Raw genomic sequence first — 20,168 nt, 5'->3', positions numbered from 1 at the left:
ATCATACTTTTTACAATCAACACACAAAAAAGGCTCAACAGTGTCACATGAACATGTGAAGCTGCCTTATATTGAATCAGATCCTTGGTCCATCAAAGTCAGTATTGTCTATTCAGGCCGGCAGCAGCTCTCCAGGGTCTCAGGCAGAGGTCTTTCACATCACCTACCTGCCTAGTACCTTTAACTGGAGATGCCGGGGATTGAACCTGGGACCTTCTGCATGCCAAGCAGATGCTCTACCACTGAGCCACAGCCCCTCCCCGATCCAAACTCCCCGATCCACAATCACAAAATCGCTCAGAAAAGGGGAACATCTGGAATTGTTTTTTGTTTGTTTTTTACATTGGTGTTTCTTGGGCTGTAGTTTGGCTACAAAACCAGGTGGTACTCTTCCCATTGGGAAGGACAGGTTGGTATAAGCCCTCCCTCTGCAAGTAGCCAGGTAAGTCAGAGGCATGACCTCCCTGAGAGCATCTGCCTGCTTAGAAGAAGAGTTGGTTTTTATATGTCGACTTTCTCTACCACTTAAGGGAGAATCAAACCGGCTCACAATCACCTTCCCCTCCCCTCCCCACAACAGGCACCCTGTGAGGTAGGTGGGGCTGAGAGAGCTCTAAGGGCTGTGACTAGCCCAAGGTCACTTAGCTGGATTCATGTGGAGGAGTGGGGAAACAAATCCAGTTCACCAGATTAGTCACTGCCACTTATGTGGAAGAGTGGGGAATCAAACCCCATTCTCCAGATCAGAGTCCACCGCTCCAAACCACCGCTCTTAACAACTATACCATGCTGGCTCTTAGGAGGGAGAACATTCACAGTAAGAGCCAAAATTCCTTTTTTCAGTACTTTTCCAGTGGCATTCCTTCCTTAGCCCTTGGAGCTTCATGGAGGGTTTTCTTCTCTTTTTAGAATGAAGAGCTTAGTTCTGAATTGGAAAGTTTAAATGCCTCATTGGTCAAGGCGAGAGAGGCCACTCATAAAGCCCAGATGCAGTCGTTCAAGGTAAGACCTTAACAGCTATGGCTGCTTTTTTGGAAGTATATTAATTGTGTTTTGGATTTTGGAATGAGCACTATTTGTAGACAAAGCTGCTCCACGACGTTACTTTGGACTTTCTACTGGCTCTTTATTTGGCAGCAAGGAAACGGCAGTGTTAATGTATCTTGCCAGACCAGTGCTAGCCCATATCCTTGTGGCAAGTTGAACCTCCCTGGCAGTGGGTCGTTGTTGCTTCCCTAGCTCTGCTGGGCCCGTGTGCACGTAGGTGTATCTTTGAGACAGGTAGAAATAAGGTTTTTCAGGGGGGAAAAAGCTGTAATCTGGTTCTCACTGAAGTTCTCCTATCTGAGTTCTAAAGATAGTCATTGAGGAGAACCTGATGGAAATGCCCCTTTGTAGTGGGGAGGGGAAACCCTTCTTCCACATCAAAACAGCCGAGAGGTCATGAAACCACTTAGAAACAGGTTCTAACCAGCCTTCTTGAAGCCAGCGTGGTATAGTGGTGTAGCCAGCCACACAATAGTTCCCACAGTTTACCTTCAGTCAGACAGCGAAGATTTTTGTGCTGTTGTGGCAGCTTCCAAAGCAACATTAAAAAAAATCTGCATAGTCAATCAGACGTGTTGCTAGGCAAAGGCTCTACCTGGTCATACCCACTTCCTAAAAACACTTGGCGGGCACCAGGAAAGGTATTGATGAGCACCATGGCACCGATGGGCACCATGTTGGGGAGATGGAAGAATTGGGGGTGAACATGAGTGAAAGTACCCATAAATAAATGACCTGCACCCCCCCCCCCCAAATCTTATTCTTATTCTGGAAGGAGTGCTGGAAGGAGTAACACTGGCTTAGCACAATGCCACTGCAACTTGGAACCAGCATATCTCCAGGATACGGATAGGGCATCCATTAAGTTGTTGAGAAGCAGGGCTTACAATGGGGTTCTAAGAAACTGTTAGACTCTTAGAGTCCCAAAATTTAGCTGTACCAAATAATAGTCTGCAAATTTCTGAAACTGTACATCCCAACTGTGTCGTCTGCAGACTGAGGACCCCTGGCTTAGGGTCTCATTCTAAGACTGGAAGGTTTTTCAGAAAGCACTGTTTTAAACAATAGGAGCTTGACTCACAGCAGTTGTGTTCTCCGTAGTTATTCAGGTGAGGGCTAACTGCAGTTTAACCTGCAGCATTCCTAATGTATCTTTCCACTTCCAAATTATGATCAGCAGCTTTATTAGCGGGGCGCTACTCTCGAACACCAAGGGATCAATGTGTTCGTATTTGTGGAAACTCAACTCCGGAGGACTTGCCGCATTACATCCTATTTTGCCCATTGTACGCAGGCCCCAGCGCTAAATTTTTGGCAGGGATATTATCCGGTATCAATATACACTTGGATGCAGAGAAAATTCTATTTCTGTTATCTGATATTGATGTATATGCATCATATAGAATCTCTTTGTTTGCCCTTGCAGCAAAGAAAATAAGATCTTAACGTGGTATCGGAAGAAGCAGCTACTCTCTTTTAAATTGAAATGTTTTAGTTTATTCCATTATCTATCTAATACTTCACTTGCGAATCTATTGTCTATGTATTTTATTTATTTGTTTTAGTAAATTGTGATGGCCAGTGGCTATATACAATGAAATTTTCACAACCGCTAATGTATTTGGGGTGGAGCTGTTCCGCAAGCCGTTGTTTGGACTGCTAGGGTTCCCCAGCCTTTTGCACTGTCTTGCTTTCTGCTGCTGACAACCATGAAAGGGACAAACCAGCGGGAAGCTGGGCCAGTCGAGTGACTTGCGCCCGTGCCACCCAAGGTTGTTCCTTTTTGTTCCAGGGCACCGAAGATTACCAGGCCCTCTTGACGGAGAAAGAAAACCTCCTGGCGGAGCTGCGCTCTGAAAATCTGACCAAAGACATGGAGAACCGTAAGCTCCAGCGGAGAATGAAGAGGACCGATCAAGAGCTGGCCGACCTGCAGCTCGAGAGGGAGAGGCTGCTGAAGGAGCTTGAGGAAGCCCAGGCACAGAAGAACAGAAGTGACAAAGCCATTAATGTGAATATCCGTTTTTTTTCCCTTCCACATTTAAGATACAGATAGAAAATAGCACACGTAATGTCTGGATTTTCTACACATGGATGTGAGTTGAGAATGAATGGAATATCTCCCCCCCCTTCCCTGAAAGACTTTGCTCATGTAATATGAAGAAAACTGATACGCTTTCTCATATGATGCTGGAGTGTCCCCATTTCAAACTCCAACATGACCAATGGATCACTCCTATTTTAACAAAATTACCTGATAAAGTAGTCCCCTTTTTGCTGGCAGATAGAGATCCAAGAGCAGTGGCCAAGTATCTCTCTACCATATTTTCCTTAAAGAAATGGAAAAAATAAAAAACCTCCCCATTAACTGCTCAAGACCTGTGGGTCATGGGAGCTTGGAAGGAAGGAAAAAGGAATATCTCTCCCCCCCCCACCTCATTCTAAAATCACACGGCGAAAGCCTGCCTCCTCAGTTCAGGATCGAAAGCTTACACCTCATGTTGATGGCCTTGAACAAATTCTCCCCTCTCCTGAGCTGTTCTGTGCTTAGATGGCTCTAGCTAGGTGTCCTTACAGCATCCAATAGTGAAGGGATCGGCTTGTGCCAAGCACGAAAGCAGCAAACTACACACAAGATTGAGGTGTCTTCAGATTTTGTAATGCTCAAGTATATAGAAAGATTAGCCAAAAGACACCCCACACACACACACCTGATGAGAACTGAGCAAGCTCGAGGGCTTCAGAATGTTGAAGACTAAAGTGGATTAAAAAGGAAGAAATGAGACGTTGATGGTAGAACCTGAGAGATTATAGAATCCCGGGGGCGGGCGGGGGGAGTTGGGTGATATGTGCTGTTCCCCCTGCCCTCCCAGCTTGTTATTTCCAGCAATGAACCCTGACCCCATCAAGATAGTGACAAAAAGGCCCCTTACAGACATGGTAGGTGTTTCTGTACATTTTGGGGGATTGCCCAGGTATGCAGAGGAGAAAAAGAACCCCATGAGAAGCGAGTATGTTCATTGCTGTCCTAGAGGCTTGGAATGCTGAGGGCAGCTTGAAAGAAGAGACATCAGAAGGGGAAAGAGACCGTGGCCTTCTCAAGCTCTGAGCTTCTATTACCTTTAAATGTGTGAGGGGTACAATTCCTGTTCCACCCTCCTCTCCTACACAGCTCAGGGGAGAGAGAGGCAGAACCTTGTCTCTTGCACTGCATCATTTAGGCTCAGGGCTAAATCACTGCTTCTCGCTCCTTTGGCCCCAGCATCCTCTGTCAGTTCTGTAGGACAATGATGCTACAATGTTAGACTGCTGCAGTTAGGGGAGGGGCTGTGGCTCAGTGGTAAAGCTTGGCATGCTTGGCATGCAGAAGGTCCAAGGTTCAGTCCCCAGCGTCTCCAGTTAAAGGGACAAGGCAAGTAGGTGATGTGAAAGACCTCTACTTGAGACCCTGGAGAGCCGCTGCCAGTCTGAGTAGACAATACTGACTTTGATGGACCAAGGGTCTGATTCAGTATATGGCAGCTTCATGTGTTCATGTGTTCAGTTTAGGACAAGATGAGGAGGAAGCAACTTCTCAATCCCTGGATCTTGGCAGTCTTACACTATCGGGGTGGGTGGGGGTAAGTCCTGATAGTTTATTTCTCCTTTCTCCTGTGATTCCCCGTGGTCCTCCCATTTTGTTCCTTCTCATAGCAAATTTGAGGGTCCAGACAGGGCTCAGATAGGTCTGCCCATAACGAAGTTGCAGATTCTGCAAGCTCTGAACAGTCTCCAGGCATGCAGAACAATAGTACTTGATAATTTAAGAAAAAAAGACCCCCCTCCCAGAAAGAAAAACCTTCAGGCAGTTGAGCATCAGTTAAGGGCAGGGGGAGGACAAGAGGAGGCAAATGGGGAAATTAGCCCCTGAGAGCTTAATAGTATTGCGATTGATTTTGGATCGGGGGAAAATATTTAAATGAATTATTCTCCACATGATTCCTTGTCGGCTCCAAATTAGTTCCTTGTAATTGTAACGTCGGATTTTAGCACCAGGGATTGCCTGCATGAGAGGAACAGAGTGTTCCCCCTTTAAACTTCATCTCGTCAGGTACTTTCCCCCCAGTAGAGTGTGGGGTGGGGGAGGAAGGAATTTGAATGCCACCGGGGGGGAGAGAAGATGGGGGAGATTCGGCTTTCCATGGCCAATATTTCCTTTTGTGTGTTTGTGCTTAAAGTAGACCTTTCTTTCCCCGACCCTCTGCTTGATACACAAAAGGGGAAGAGTAATCAGGGCTGCTGCCTTCATATCTGCTTTGTCTTGGGGTCTCAATTAAATGGGAGGGCCTCTTGCAATATTATTGGAATCCAGCAGAGGGATGTCTTTGTCCACAGATCAGCAACTACGGCATTTCCCCCCCCCCCAAAAAAAATCCAGTTTTATAGGACTGAATTGCAGATGCCATTTCATATCCCTGCTGGTTCTCTGGATTTTTGTTTTTTTTTGTCTCTTCAGAGTGAGCCTCTGAGAAAAGCCAGATATTGCTTCTGCTTTTAAGGCAGGTGTGGACAACTGAGAGGAGGTTATCATGACCTGGAGCTAATTTTCAGCATATGTAATAGCTGCAGTTGGCGTGTCAGTTTCCTTAGCATCACAGGCACCAAGCTACAGTTGGTGGACGGGTGGTATGAGTTCGTCTCGCAGTTTATGTTCTTAAGGCTGTGAAACGTTAGCGTCAGATGCACGAAAGCTTCGAGCAATTTATTGCACTGTGAACTTAAAGATCTCCGGAATTTAAAACAATGATGAACCTGGGATTGTTTTCATGCCAAGCGGGTATTGTATCACCAAGCCATGGCCCTTCCTCCCAAGTTGGATGGAAATGGTACTTTCTGCTTTGCTGAGGGTTTCTAGGTATAATAATAATCCCTGGGGTTTGTATCTTGTGCTGGAGAGCTGAAGCTCTTAAAGATGCATTTTCTAACCCTTACAACAACTTTGTAAGGTAGGTTGGGATTATTACTCCCATATTACAGATGTGTGGCTGACAGAGAGCTGCTTACCTTGGGCCATCTAGTGAGTTTACAGAGAGAGCAGATTCAAATCAGGGCATTTAAAATCTGAGCTCCGTGTGGCAGTTCATTTCCTCTAGGAGGGAAAAGGGGCAAGAATCTTCTGCAAGAAATTAAGATTTAGGATTTAAATAGCAGAACAAAAAAGCCTATGCTGTTTAGGTTTTACACACAGCATTTTTGGCTTTGTGTCATGTCATTTATTTCCTCACTCCTCCACATGAAGCCTGCTGGGCAACCTTGGGCCAGTCACAGTTCTCTCTGAACTCTCTCAGCCCCACTTACCTCACAAGGTGTCTGTTGTGGGGAGAAGAAGGGAAGGAGGTTGTAAACCTGTTTGATTCTCCTTAAAAGGTAGAGAAAGTCTGTATATAAAAACCAACTCTTCTTCCAAGGTATAAGAAGAAGGTTGGTTTTTATACACCAGCTTACAATCACCTTCCCTTCCCCTACCCACAACAGACACTCTGTAAAGTAGGTGGGGCTGGGAGAGCTGTGACTAGCCCAAGGTCACCCAGCTGGCTTCATTTGGAGGAGTGGGGAAACAAATCCAGTTCACCAGATTAGTGTCTGCCACTCATGTGGAGGAGTGGGGAATCAAACCCTGTTCTCCAGATCAGAGTCCACCTTTCCAAACCACCGCTCTTAACCACTACACCACGCTGCTTTGGTGGTACTTGGATGGATCCAACCATCCTCTAAGCAGCCTTCCTCCAGCCTTAGGAGCCTTCCTCCAACTTAAGCGGCTTTGAAGCCACTTAAATTGGAGGAAGGCTTCAAACTTGAGCCAAAAGGAAAGGTGGAGTATAAACGTTTTAATAAACTTTTCTCACAGGAATGGAAGGATGGGGTAGGATCCACCACAATGCTTGCACCATGGGAATAAATATACTTGAGTACCGTACAGGTTTATTCCTCAGTTCAAAATATTAGGGAGGGGGGAATTACATACGAAGTTGCTTTGCAGGGTCATCATAGCTCAGGAGAATTGGCAAGTCCTCTGGTCAGTTGGGAAAATGACAACCTCTGTTCTTGATGTATCTGAAGCTGCGATAGTACTCATTTAGATTGGGGGGGGGTTCATGTACATGTACATTTTTTCGTGGCTAAATTAGAGTGGTTTTTTTGGGGAGAGGTGGCAGATTGCCAGAATGTGGCCCCTTGTAGAGCAAACTCTGGAGAGCATTTCTGATGAGGTTACATAGGACCACAGGTCTGAACATCTAATTCAATGCTGTGGATTTTTGTGTGCCTATTTTTAATGGCGCTAAACCTGGAGTGGCTAAAATCCAATTTAAAACTAGATTGAGCAATGCATTTGTACAGTCTGATTTAGCCTAAGCTTACTGATGTGTGTGTAAAGTGCCTTCAAGTCACAGCCGACTTATGGAGACCCCTTTTGGGGTTTTCATTGCAAGAGACTAACAGAGGTGGTTTGCCAGTGCCTTCCTCTGCACAGCAACCCTGTTATTCCTTGGTGGTCTCCCATCCAAATACTAACCAGTGCTGACCCTGCTTAGCTTCTGAGATCTGATGAGATCAGGCTAGCCTGGGCCATCCAGGTCAGGGTGATGTGAAGATTGCTCCGTGGTATTATGAGTGTAAGACTACACATGAGTATGAAAGCTCTCTGTGTAACGTTTCTGTGTAGCCAATCAGAGGAGCCCTGACCCTTTTCTTCAGTTTCAGTGGCTATCCACTGCTATTCTGAGGGTCTATGATAGGGAGGGAAATCCTTTCAACCCCTGATAGTACAGCAGGGGCTCCTCTAAACGTTCCAGTGCCCTGTTTACGAGGTTTTATGAGTGAGATGTTCAGAGCATCTCTTTATGGCAAGGCCCATTGGCCAATTTAGCAGCAGATTTTAACATTTACTCATTGATGGAGATGGAAATGCTCATATAAAGGTTGCTTTTGCACTGGCAAGAGAGCACCAAAAATTTGTAGCCGTGTGTGCTGCTGACAGTTTTTATGACAAAGGACTTAAGTCGGGTTTTGTCTTTTGGGTTTTCATTTTTTTATTGCGATAATATTTTGTTATGACCCATATTTTTTTTCTGACAAATCATGCCAATTCTAACAGCTTGAGGAGGGGGTGACCATACACTCTGCATTGTTTGAACTACTGTGGGGATTGTCTGCAATATTTTGAAAACATTCTGGGGAGTACTTTAATTCATGTGCAAGTCTTGCTTGCAATAACATAGCACAGTAAAATGGGTGTTTTTTTAAAAACAGATTTAGAAATTCATCAGAGTGAATACAGACACTAACTTCTATCATAGGAAGGGTATTCAGCTTTCGGGACTGGGTAGGAAGTTCTTTCTTTTGAGTCTGGGTAGGCAGGGCTCTATAAGCCCTTCCTGAGCAGAAGGATCATTCCCTAGATCCCCAATCCTCTTCCAGCATGGTGTAGTGGTTAAGAGCGGTGGTTTGGCGATGCAGACTCTTATCTGGAGAACCAGGTTTGATTCCCCACTCCTCCACATGAGTTGTGGACTCTAATCTGATGAACCGGGTTGGTTTCCCCACTCCTACACACGAAGCCAGCTGGGTGACCTTAGGCTAGACACAGTTCTCTCTGAACTCTCTCAGCCTCACCTATCTCACAGGGTATCTTGTGGGTAGGAGAAGGGAAGATGATTGTAAGCCGGTTTGATTCTTCCTTAAGTGAGAAAGTCGGCATATAAAATCCAACTCTTCTTCTTCTACCTTCCTTATGGGGAGGGGCTGTGGCTCAGTGGTAGAGCCTCTGCTTGGCATGCAGAAGGTCCTAGGTTCAATCCCCGGAATCTCCAGTTAAAGGGACTAGGCGAGTAGGTGATGTGAAAGACCTCAGCCTGAGACCCTGGAGAGCTGCTGCCAGTCTGAGTAGCCAATACTGACTTTGATGGACCAAGAGTCTGATTCAGTATGAGGCAGCTTCATGTGTTCATGTATAGAAGGACAGGGGTATCCATAAGTTTTTTCTTGGTGGTCTCTGTGCATCATCCTGATGGGTTTCATGCCCACTTAGAACAGTGATGCATAAAAGTTACAGGTAAGCAACCTGTCTTTCCTCAGAAGATTTCAAAAACCCATACCAACTGCATAGCAAGGTTCAGAGAAAAACAGAATTAGAATTAAAATTCGCATGCACGCAGAGATTTCATCCCAGTCAGAAGCCAAATCCCTTCTCCTTCTTCAAACCTCTTTTCTCTAGTCCACAAGAGAGGGGGCAAAGAGGCTGTAAGTGGGCTGGGCATCACTTGAACATTGCCACTCTGGGCAGCCCAGAGCACCTGGACCACTACTTATAGCTTGCCAGGGGGGCAGTAGCAGCCAAACATGACCTACCAGAAGTCGCCAGCCATTGTAGAAGTGGTAGAAAGATGCCCAGAAAAGCTCCATGTCACCTCTGCCCATGAGCTTGGGTGCCACGAAATTAGAAACAGCCACTATGACCTTGCTTGACAAGAAAGAAGAAGAAGAGGTGGTTTTTATAACCCAAAATATCTCTACCTTAAGGAGTCTCAAACTGGCTTACAATCTCCTTCCCTTCCCCTCCCCACAACAGACACCTTGTGAGGTAGGTGAGGCTGAGACAGTTCGGAGAGAGCTGTGACTAGCCCAAGGTCACCCAGCTGGCTTCATGTGGAGGAGTGGGAAAACCAACCCGGTTCATCAGATTAGAGTCTGCTGCTATTAACCACAACACCACGCTGGAGAGGATTTCCAGGACATTGTTCCTCTTGCTCCCCCCCCCCCTTCATTCTTATTTTCTGGTGTGTGAGCCGCCATCCCTCCAAAAATTCATCAAATGGATAAAAATGAAAAAAGATTGCATCCCTCAAATCTATCTTGATCTGGCATCAGTACTGGAGGATTTGGTGTTCTGCAGTATCACAGGTATAAGAACAAGAAAAGCCCTGATGGATCAGATCAAGGCCCATCAAGTCCAGCAGTCTGTTCACATAGTGGCCAACCAGGTGCCTCTAGGAAGCCCACAAACAGGATGACTGCAACAGCATCCTGCCTGTGTTTCACAGCACCTAATGTAATAGGCATGTTCCTTTGATATTGGAGCGTATAGGTATGCATCATGACTGGAATCCATTTTGACTAGTAGACATGGATAGCCCTATCCTCCATTAACATGTCCACTCCCCTCTTAAAACTAATGGAATTGAAATTAGGGGTGAACAGCGAAGTGTCCAAGTTTGCTGATGACACCAAATTATTTAGGGTGGTTAAGACAAAATTGGACTGTGAAGAGCTCCAAAAGGATCTCTTCAAACTGGAGGAATGGGCATTAAAATGGCACATGAGATTCAGTGTGAGCAAGTGTAAAGTGATACGTATTGGGGCAAAAAATCCCAACTTCACATATATGCTGATGGGATCTGTGCTGGCAGCGACTGACCAAGAAAGGGATCTTGGGGTGGTAGTGGATAGCTTGATGAAGATGTCAACCCAGTGTGCAGCTGCTGTGAAAAAGGCAAATTCCTTGCTGGCCGTAATTTGACAAGGAATAGAGAATAAAATTGCTGCTATCATACTGCCCTTGTACAAATGTATAGTGCGACCACACTTGGACTACTGTGTACAGTTCATTTCACCACATCTAAAAAAAGGATATTGCAGAGACTGAGAAGGTGCAGGAAAGAGCTACCAAAATGATCAGGGGGCTAGAGCAACTGCCCGATAAAGAGTGGTTAAAGCGTTTAGGGCTGTTTAGCTTGGAAAGAAGGCGGTTAAGGGGAGACATGATCGAGATCTATAAAATTATGCATGGTATGTGGAGAGAGGACAGGGAGAAGCTTTTCTCCCTCTTAAAATACTAGGACGCGGGGGCATCTGCTGAAGCTTGTGGGTGAGAGATTCAAAACAGATCAATGGAAGTATTTCTTCACACAACGCATAGTTAAATTGTGAAACTCCCTGCCCCAGGATGTGGTGATGGCTGCCAGTTTGGAGGGCTTTAATAGGGGAGTGGTCATGTTCATGGAGGAGAGGGTTATTCATGGATACGAGTCAAAATGGATAGTAGTCATGATGCATACCTATTCTCTCCAGGATCAGAGGAGCATGCCTATTATCTTAGGTGCTATGGAACACAGGCAGGATGGTGCTGCTGCACTCGTCTTGTTTGTGGCTTCCTAGAGGCACCTGGTTGGCCACTGTGTGAACAGACTGCTGGACTTGATGGATCTTGGTCTGTTCCAGCATGGCCTTTCTTATGTTCTTAGGGGTAGAAACCAAGTTGATAAAATCTGCTTGTGGCTGCGGTCATTGTCCTGACCCTCAGAGACAGCAAGCAGAAGCTTGCCTGGGTGGGCCAAGGGAGCAGAAGGACCTTGGTCTGATCCAGCATGGCCTTTCTTATGTTCTTATAACTGCGCGTGCGCACAGGCCCATGTGTGCCTGCACAGAAGAACACTCGATGAACAACAGTTACAGGTAAGTGAAACTCTGTTATGTCTTTTAGCCATGGTGGCTAAATGGCTCCTCGGCGTCATGGGCAATGCCCCTCTGCACTCCGGCTGCTGGGAGGTAACAACAGAGGGAGGCTTCAGGCTCCATGCCTGGCTTGCAAGCTGTCCAAGGGCCTGTGCCTGGCATCTGCGAGAACAGGATGCTGGACTTAGACGGACCTTTGCTGTGATCCAGCCGAGCTCTTGTTATGTTCCTCTTCTCCGGCCTTCTTTCCTGCTTCTGGTGCATCGGCACAAGAACTGCTTCCAGCTCATACAGTTAAACATATTTCCCCAGAACCTTTGTGGATGTGCTCTGCTACCCATTAAGTAGGCAGATGGGAGCAAGGAGCAGACCGCAATATTTTTGTTATTTGACAAATAGGGAAACCGTTCGAGGACGCTGGCGCAGGATCTCAGTGAATGAGCTTAACTGCAACCTGTTCTATTAATGTGAACAGAGATGGCTGATCTGCTGTCTTGCCAGTTCATAAAGCTAACAAAACGAACCATCCCAATTTCCTTTTCTTCGTCTTCCTCCCACTCTATTTGGAATGAGATGTAATCTGAGCTCCTGGCTGGGAAATGAAATGATCTCAAAAATAAAATCATTCTAAGGATGGCAGCCTTTGCACGTAGCTGGGTTTGAGGAAGCCTCATAGGGCTTCTGCCGATGGTAATGCTGTCAGTTGCTTCACCGTGGTTGGGTCCAGGTGGTGGGAAACTCACGCTGCCTCCCTTCTTACAGGACCAAACTGGCCATTACATTATAGCTGCATGTTTCTTTATCCTGTTGATTTTTTAAAAAAAGATTGTGAACCCAAGCAGAGGAATAGTGGAAAGAGAAGATGCTGTTTTTCTCCAGTGGTTTTTCTTCACTCAAAAACTATCAAGCCGGGTTGCTTTTGCATTCTGTATCTTTTCCCATGACGGTTGAATAGCAGCAGGGGGAGAAGAAGAAGAGTCGGGTTTTATATGCCTACTTTCTCTACCACTACACCAGCGTGGTGTAGTGGTTAAGAGCGGTGGAGTCTGATCTGGAGAACCGGGTTTGATTCCCCACTCCTCCACATGAGCGGCGGAGGCTAATCTGGTGAACTGGATTCCCCCTTCCCACTCCTACACATGAAGCCAGCTGGCTTCACATGACTTTGGGCTAGTCACACGCTCTCAGCCTCGCTCACCTCACAGGGTATCTGTTGTGGGGAGGGGAAGGGAAGGTGATTGTAAGCCGATTTGAGTCTCCCTTAAGTGGTAGAGAAAGTCGGCATATAAAAACCAACTCTTCTCTTTTTCTTAAGGGAGAATCAAACCGGCTTGCAATCACCTTCCCTTCCCCACAGCAGACAACCTGTGAGGTAGGTTGGGCTGAGAGAGCTCTAAGAGAGCTGTGACTAGCCCAGGGTCACACAGCTGGCCTGATGTGTAGGAGTGGGGAAACCAACCCGGTTCTCCAGATTAGTGCCTGCCGCTTATGTGGAGGAGTGGGAATCAAACCTGGTTCTTCAGATTAGAATCCACCGCTCCAAACCACTGCTCTTAAGCGGTACACCATGCTGGCTCTCTAACTGAGTAAATTAAGTTGTCGTCTTCTTTTTTTTTTTTAATGCAGAAGTTTAATGAAACTGAGTGCACTCTCTAGCACAGTCTACATTAGGGGTCCCCAACCCCTGCTGAGAGTGCTCTAAGCCATGTGCCTACAGTGTCGTGTAGAAGCAGGGCTCCAATAGAAAGCCCAGGGTCACCGGCAAGTCATGCCCTCTCCCACAAGACCTGGCCCTGGTGGTTAAGATAAGCTTCAGAGGCCTTCCAGTGTAGCTCTACTTTGGGAAATGAGGGTGGGCCCCAAAGACGGGGCCTTTCCTGGGGTGCACCCCAGCGTTGGAATTTCCTCCCCACAGAAATTCGTCTGGCGCAAAGCCTGCAGAGTTTTAGTCAGCCAGTAAAAATATTTTCCCCTCGGCCTACTGGTTAGCATTCCCTTTCTCTCCCCCTTTCCCATTATGTATTTTTTGAACAACTGAGTTTATTTGGTTGGCGTTGACTAAGACAGCGCTGAGGGAGTTTTAGAGCAGTCTGCTAGTATTGGTTCTGTGGGTGTTCGGATAATTATTGATGTCGGCGGTTGACCTTTGGATATTTTGATATCCCCTTTTGCTGTTTTAATCGCTGCTCTGTCTTTTAATCACTTGACGATTATTATTTTATTAGCCACCTTGGGAGTACTTTTACCAAGAGGGTGAGAGGAAAAATGCTCTGAGCAGATAAATATGGATGGAGGCAGTCCTCTGGGTCATCGCCCACGTAAAGGTGATCATGGTTAGGCCCGACAGGAAGACGTTTGTGCTCCGAAAGAGTGGAACTGGGGGACTGTAAATCAGGACCATCCCCTGCTACTGTGCTGCTTAACAATGATCTTTGTGCACTGATGCTGCGTGCTTTGTTCTTCTTCACAGTCCGTCTGCAAGACCACCTAGTGCTTCTGCCCTGCTGTAAAAGCCACTTGGGAAAGCTCTAGACCTCTAGCCCAGAAACCGGTGCTCAGATCCCCTTCCCCGAGGGAGAGTTTTGCCACTATGAATGCCCAAAGGGAGGAACGAGCTCCTCGGTTCTCCTCTGACCGCCATGTTGTTAGCAGCTCTGTGTTCTCTTGAAGTTTCCTAGGATTTTCTCCCCTCTTCGTTTCCCCCCCTAATTTCTCCTTAATTTTTGTACTTGTTGATGTTTTCTCTCTAACTTTTTTTTTAGCAAAGGTAAAAAACAACAGTTAGTGTCCTTTAGCAGGTGTCAGTCCTTCTCTCTCTCTGTCTCTCTCAATCATACGTCCTTTCTACCTTAGGCTGTGTATAGCACAATGGCCTAACTTTAAACAATATCAAAATTGTAGTGGTGGTGGGGTAGCTCCCTGCTTTGGGTGGGTACAACTTGTTCCTGCTGTGGGGAGACCCACAAGAGAGGATCCTGTCCTTATTGTTCAAAATGTACCAAGCAAGCCATTTGGAATCATAATTCTGCTCTTCCACACTCTCTTTTGGGAAAGAAATCATCACCCGTTATTTCCATGGCTCAGTGTGTTCCATCTACTCGGTTACATGCTTCGCATTCCCAGTCTTTGATACTGGCTCATAGGGTATGTTCTGCTTCCTTTTGGGGTATGGCCTTTCCGCTGCAACTGCCAAAGTATTTCTATCGCCTTACAATACCAAAGCTCAGAAGAGCTTTTACTTTGGCAAGAATGAATGCCCTTCCTTCGGCTGTTCTGGAGGGCAGATATTTAAAAAGTGCCATACTCAAATAGACCATGTAGATGCTCACATGACAAAGTTGAAACTATCGAACATATGATCATGGAGCATCCTATATTTAATTAGCTGAAGGCCAGTTTAATTACTCCTTTCTTTAAAAATATGGACATATCCAACGAGGCATCTGGCAGTACGAGGGCACAGGTGACGTAGCTACTATCAGATAGAAATTATTCTGTGGCAAAATTTATAGGGGCAATAATTAACTACCAAAATAACACTAAGTAAGGCATTTTTATTCCTTTATTTTCTGCTCAAGGCTGTAGCTGTATGAGCAGTGATAGATAGACAGGACAGATAGATAGACAGGACAGATAGACAGAGAGATAGATAGACAGATAGATGGACAGATAGGACAGGTAGATAAGACAGGTAGATAGATAAGACGGACAGACAGACAGACAGTGGATAAATGGATGGATGGATGGATAGATAGATAGATAGATAGGACAGACAGACAGATAGATAGGACAGATAGGACAGATAGGACAGCCAGTACTAGTTGGACACACACAAGGCACTCTTAAGCACTGGCTTTGGATCAATGAGGAACTGCCCTAAGGGATCACTGTACCAAGTTAGAGAAGGGCACTGTGTGGAGAGTCCAGGTACAATTTAATCCTGGAATATGCACAGTTGTAAGCCCCAAAATCAACAAATTCAGTCTTGCCAGCCAGGCTTTCTAGCCATATCCTGCAGACTTGACCGAGAACTGAGACTCCAATGCTACATCTGTGCAGCAGATTAAAGATTTCCCTTTTTCTCCTATGGAGCATTAACGTTTCGGGGCTTTGGATGGATTTTGCAGATCTTATGAAATCCCCAGAGACCACTGAGCTAAATGCAGCCTCACACGTGAGATGAAGCTTCTCTGACAACGTATTAAAGAATGTAGCAGGTGTACAAGTTGACCCTTTTGGTTTGCGCATCAAAGTCATAGAATTTCTGAGGCAAATCCTGCAATCCGAGATTTCTTCCAAGCTACTGAGTCTAGCTGTCTTTTCTAGAGCTTTAACCTTAATACTGCTGATTTAATTAGATGAGTATACCTGGAACGGTCCTCTTTGATCACTTGGTTGGGAATGGGCAAAAATTAATTGGGCTGGACCTGTGACTTGTTTTCCCCCGTCCTTTCTTGAATTTTGATTGAAAGTTTTGTCCTTAATTTTTTCAAGAAGAATAAGAGTTGGTTTTTATATGCCGAGTTTCTACCACTTCAGGCAGAATCAAACCAGCTTACAATCACCTTCCCCACCCCACAACAGACACCCTGTGAGGTAGGTGGGACTGAGAGGCTGTGACTAACCCAAGTCACCTAGCTGGCTTCATGTGGAGGAGTGGAGAAACTCTCCCCTGTTTCCATTCAACAAGGGAGGGGGGCACCTGCTTTGACCTTTCAGCCCACGTCCATTAAGTGTTTCCCATCCATTTTCCAAGTTCAACTGTTATTAATCTCGGAGTGGTCCCTTGAGGCGAACGTTGGCAGAAAGCATCTTGGAGCCGGGGCAGCGAGGGCCGCAGCGTTCTATTAGTTGATGTGTGGAAACCAATTGACTTTCTTCTAAGTGCTCAAGTGATGAATAGTTTCCTCCCCCCCTCTCAAATTGCTCAGTTTGTGCAACTAAAAAACCCCCAATGAATGCAAATCAGGGCAATACGCTTGTCATTTGGGGACGGGCTTGGTTGTTGGAGTTCGGCTGTGGCTTGAATTCAGACAATAGTGTCCCTGTCTAACTGGTTTGTGGACAATAGACCCAAGGGGAATGAAGGTACTAGAAATATCAAATATGCAAAAGGATACAGTAGTAACTCTAATAAAAAAATCCCATTAAATCTCTTCAAATTAAACAAAATACATGTTGTCAATTCACCAGGAAAAGTTCTGAAATAAGCGTATGCTTAACGAAAATTCACACATTCAGATTATTGATAAATCAAACAAATTCATGTAACAAGCTAATATCCAAAATGTAGTTGTCCAACAAATACAGGTTGTTAATTCCACAGGTAGTGTTCAAAAAACATATGCTTAAAGAAAATTTGACAAATTCAGATTGTGGATAAGTCTAACAAATTCAAGTAACAAGTTGATGTTACAAATTCAAGTAACAAGATGTTCTGTTAGTTGATGCATGGAAACCAATTGACTTTCTTCTCAGTGCTCTAGTGATGGATAGTCCCCCCCTCTCAAATTGTTCAGTTTGTACAACTAAAAAACCCCCAATGAATGCAAATCAGGGCAATACGCTTGTCATTTGGGGACGGGCTTGGTTGTTGGAGTTCGGCTGTGGCTTGAATTCAGACAATAGTGCCCCTGTCTAACTGGTTTGTGGACAATAGACCCAAGGGGAATGAAGGTACTAGAAATATCAAATATGCAAAAGAATACAGTAGTAACTCTAATAAAAAAATCCCATTAAATCTCTTCAAATTAAACAAAATACTGGTTGTCAATTCACCAGGTAAAGTTCTGAAATAAGCGTATGCTTAACGAAAATTCACACATTCAGATTATTGATAAATCAAACAAATTCATGTAACAAGCTAATATCCAAAATGTAGTTGTCCAACAAATACAGGTTGTTAATTCCACAGGTAGTGTTCAAAAAACATATGCTTAAAGAAAATTTGACAAATTCAGATTGTGGATAAGTCTAACAAATTCAAGTAACAAGTTGATGTTACAAATTCAAGTAACAAGATGTTCTGTTAGTTGATGCATGGAAACCAATTGACTTTCTTCTCAGTGCTCTAGTGATGGATAGTCCCCCCCTCTCAAATTGTTCTGTTTGTACAACTAAAAAATCCCCAATGAATGCAAATCAGGGCAATCTACATGTCTTTTGGGGACGGGCTTGGTTGATGGAGTTCGGCTATTACTTGTGTTCAGGTTGCCACGACAATAATGCCCCTGTCTGACTGGTCTGTGGAGCTGACAGTGGTTGCTTGAAAGTTATGAATAAGAATTCTGTTCAGGGAAATGGGTTTTGAGAGTTTTTTTTTTTTTTAAGATGCTTTCAGATTGCAGCAGCTTGCAGGCTTCTTTTAGGACTGTGGAACATAAGTAACATAAAGCAATGAAACCCGAAACTTAACGCAAACCTTAGCTCTGAAGGCTTTTTCAAAACTTTTTGTGCATCTGGGCGAACAAAGTCGTTCTGTTGTATTCACTTGCTTACTTTCCCCCTCCTGCTTTTCTCGATTAGGACCTCCGAAATCAGCTTGAGAAATCTCGCGACGAAATGGTTGAGAAAGACAAGGCAGCGGAACATGATTACGACGCCCTTTTGAGCGAAAGCAATCAGAAAATGCAAAGCCAAGAATTGGTTGTCACACGCTTAATGGACAGTGCCAGTCAGGATCAGATGCTCCAGGTAGGCAGGCTTGAGCTCCAGAGCAAGACAGAAAAGAACTGATTAGGAATTTGAACGAAAATATTCCATTTTGGATTGGATTTCTTTTTTTTCCATGACAGCCCATTGCTTTTGATTCTGTTGCAGAGTTTTGGCACGCTTCATAATTTCTCTTATTGGAACCTAAGAAATTTAGGATTTTTTTTGTAATCTGCAATAGAATGGTTGATATCAAGATTTTTTCTGCTCTAATAAAGATAGGTTAAGAAAATTCCCAGACATTTTCTGCCTTTGTTTGCTTCCCAGAAACCAATACTTAAAAGGGTAGTTCAAGATTCTTAACTGTGGCTTGAATCCAGAAGAGCCTGTCGGCTGCTAGGGAAGGTATTTCTGCTCCCCAAATAAGCCCTTCTGCTCATGAATGAGGCTCCTTCGGTTCCAGCCCCCTGACTTCATCCGTGGGGGATATTCCAGATGTTCGGTCCTTCCTTCTTAACAATCCTGGTTCAGATTTACTGGGGTGGTTTCCTTAAAGGGGATTAAATGGTGGTTCTACGTGACAATGACAAACTAGATTTAAGAACATTACAATGAAATCAAAGCAGGGCACAAAATTTCTATTTGCCAGGCTATCAACCAGCAGTCAAGAAGCCTTGGCTGACAGTGATGGTGACAGTCAGGTTTGGATGTATGCATATGTAATTGACCTTGGGCAGTGGCTCAGGGTGACTGCAACTGCTGACCTTCTCCTGAGAGCCCATCTTCTTGAGAGTGCGCAACTCCTTGAGAGTGTGCTTGTAGCAGGTGCGGCCAGACTGGCCAAGGCTTTCCTTAGATTAGCCACGTGCTTCTATGCATACAGGTTGAGTGTCTCTTACCTGAAATCCTTGGACCAGAATGTTTCAGATTATTTTGGGTTTTGGATCTGTTCCCTCCTGCCTTGATCAGCAAGCTTACGGGGCTGCTGCTGCGCATGAAGCAGAGAGTGAAGCGCCGCGATAGCTTCTAGCCTGCGCCTTTTAGGGGCGGGAAGACACGTCCACCAACAAACTTAACGGGGCTGCCTAAGGCAGAGATTGAAACGAAGCACCACGATAGCCTGCGCCTTTTAGGGGCGGGAAGACACGGCCACCAACAAACTTACTGCCTGAGGCAGAGAGCGAAGTGATGTGCCACGAGTAATGCCCGTGTGGCGTCATGTTGGCTGAAAACCTTTCGGGTTTTGGAGCATTTTAGTTTTTGGATTTCTGGATAAGGGATACGCAACCTGTAGTAACTCCCCGATTTGTAACCTCACCTAAAAAAGCCAAGAAGGCAAGACTCCCTGTTATAATTTGTTAGCCAGCCACTTCACTGAAGGTGCTCCTTTATTTGTCAACCATGTAGACCATTGGAGACCATAGAGAGCCACTGCCGGTAAGAGCAGATATTAACTGAGCTTGGGGGACCAATAGTCTGACTTGATATCTGGCAACTTTGTCCATCTTAACAACATAAGAGTAGCTGTTCTGGATGATACTAGTGATCCATCTAGTCCAGCATCCTGTCTGACATAGTGGACAACGGGATGCCTCTGCCTGGCCTACAAGCAGGGCACAGAGCCCAAAACCTCCCCCTGTTGGTGCTGCTGAGTATTCAGAGGGTTACTATATCTGTTGATGGATCCATCTTCCATGAATTTTTCTAATTCCCTTTCAGCTGAATTAGGAGCTGTCACTACATTTTGTAGCAGGAAATGAGGAAGTGCTTTTTGGCTCTCCTGAATCTACTGCCCATCATCTTCATTGGGTACCTGTGAAGTCGAGTGTTATAGGAGGGGCGGAATGCTCTCTGTCCACTCTCTACACCCCATCTACAATATTATAACCCTCTATCATGCTCCTCCTTAGTAACCGTTCCTCATCTTGGGGAGCTTCTACCAGTCCCAGGAGACCATGCAGGGCAAATACAAATTACTG

General features: G+C 45.2%; 1 protein-coding gene across 1 annotated transcript in view; it reads left to right on the top strand.

Moving 5' to 3' along the window:
* CDK5RAP2 (CDK5 regulatory subunit associated protein 2) overlaps positions 1-20,168 on the top strand; it is a 197,462-nt gene that overhangs the window by 38,710 nt on the left and 138,584 nt on the right. Inside the window, exons 11-12 of the mRNA XM_056860248.1 lie at positions 910-1,002; positions 2,840-3,058. Of these exons, the coding sequence (XP_056716226.1) occupies positions 910-1,002; positions 2,840-3,058 (312 nt within the window). The remainder of the gene's footprint in view (positions 1-909; positions 1,003-2,839; positions 3,059-20,168) is intronic.

The sequence above is a fragment of the Euleptes europaea genome, chromosome 14 (genome assembly GCF_029931775.1).
Source record: "Euleptes europaea isolate rEulEur1 chromosome 14, rEulEur1.hap1, whole genome shotgun sequence".
Taxonomy (NCBI): domain Eukaryota; kingdom Metazoa; phylum Chordata; class Lepidosauria; order Squamata; family Sphaerodactylidae; genus Euleptes; species Euleptes europaea.
This window is presented reverse-complemented; position numbering and strand designations above follow the sequence as displayed.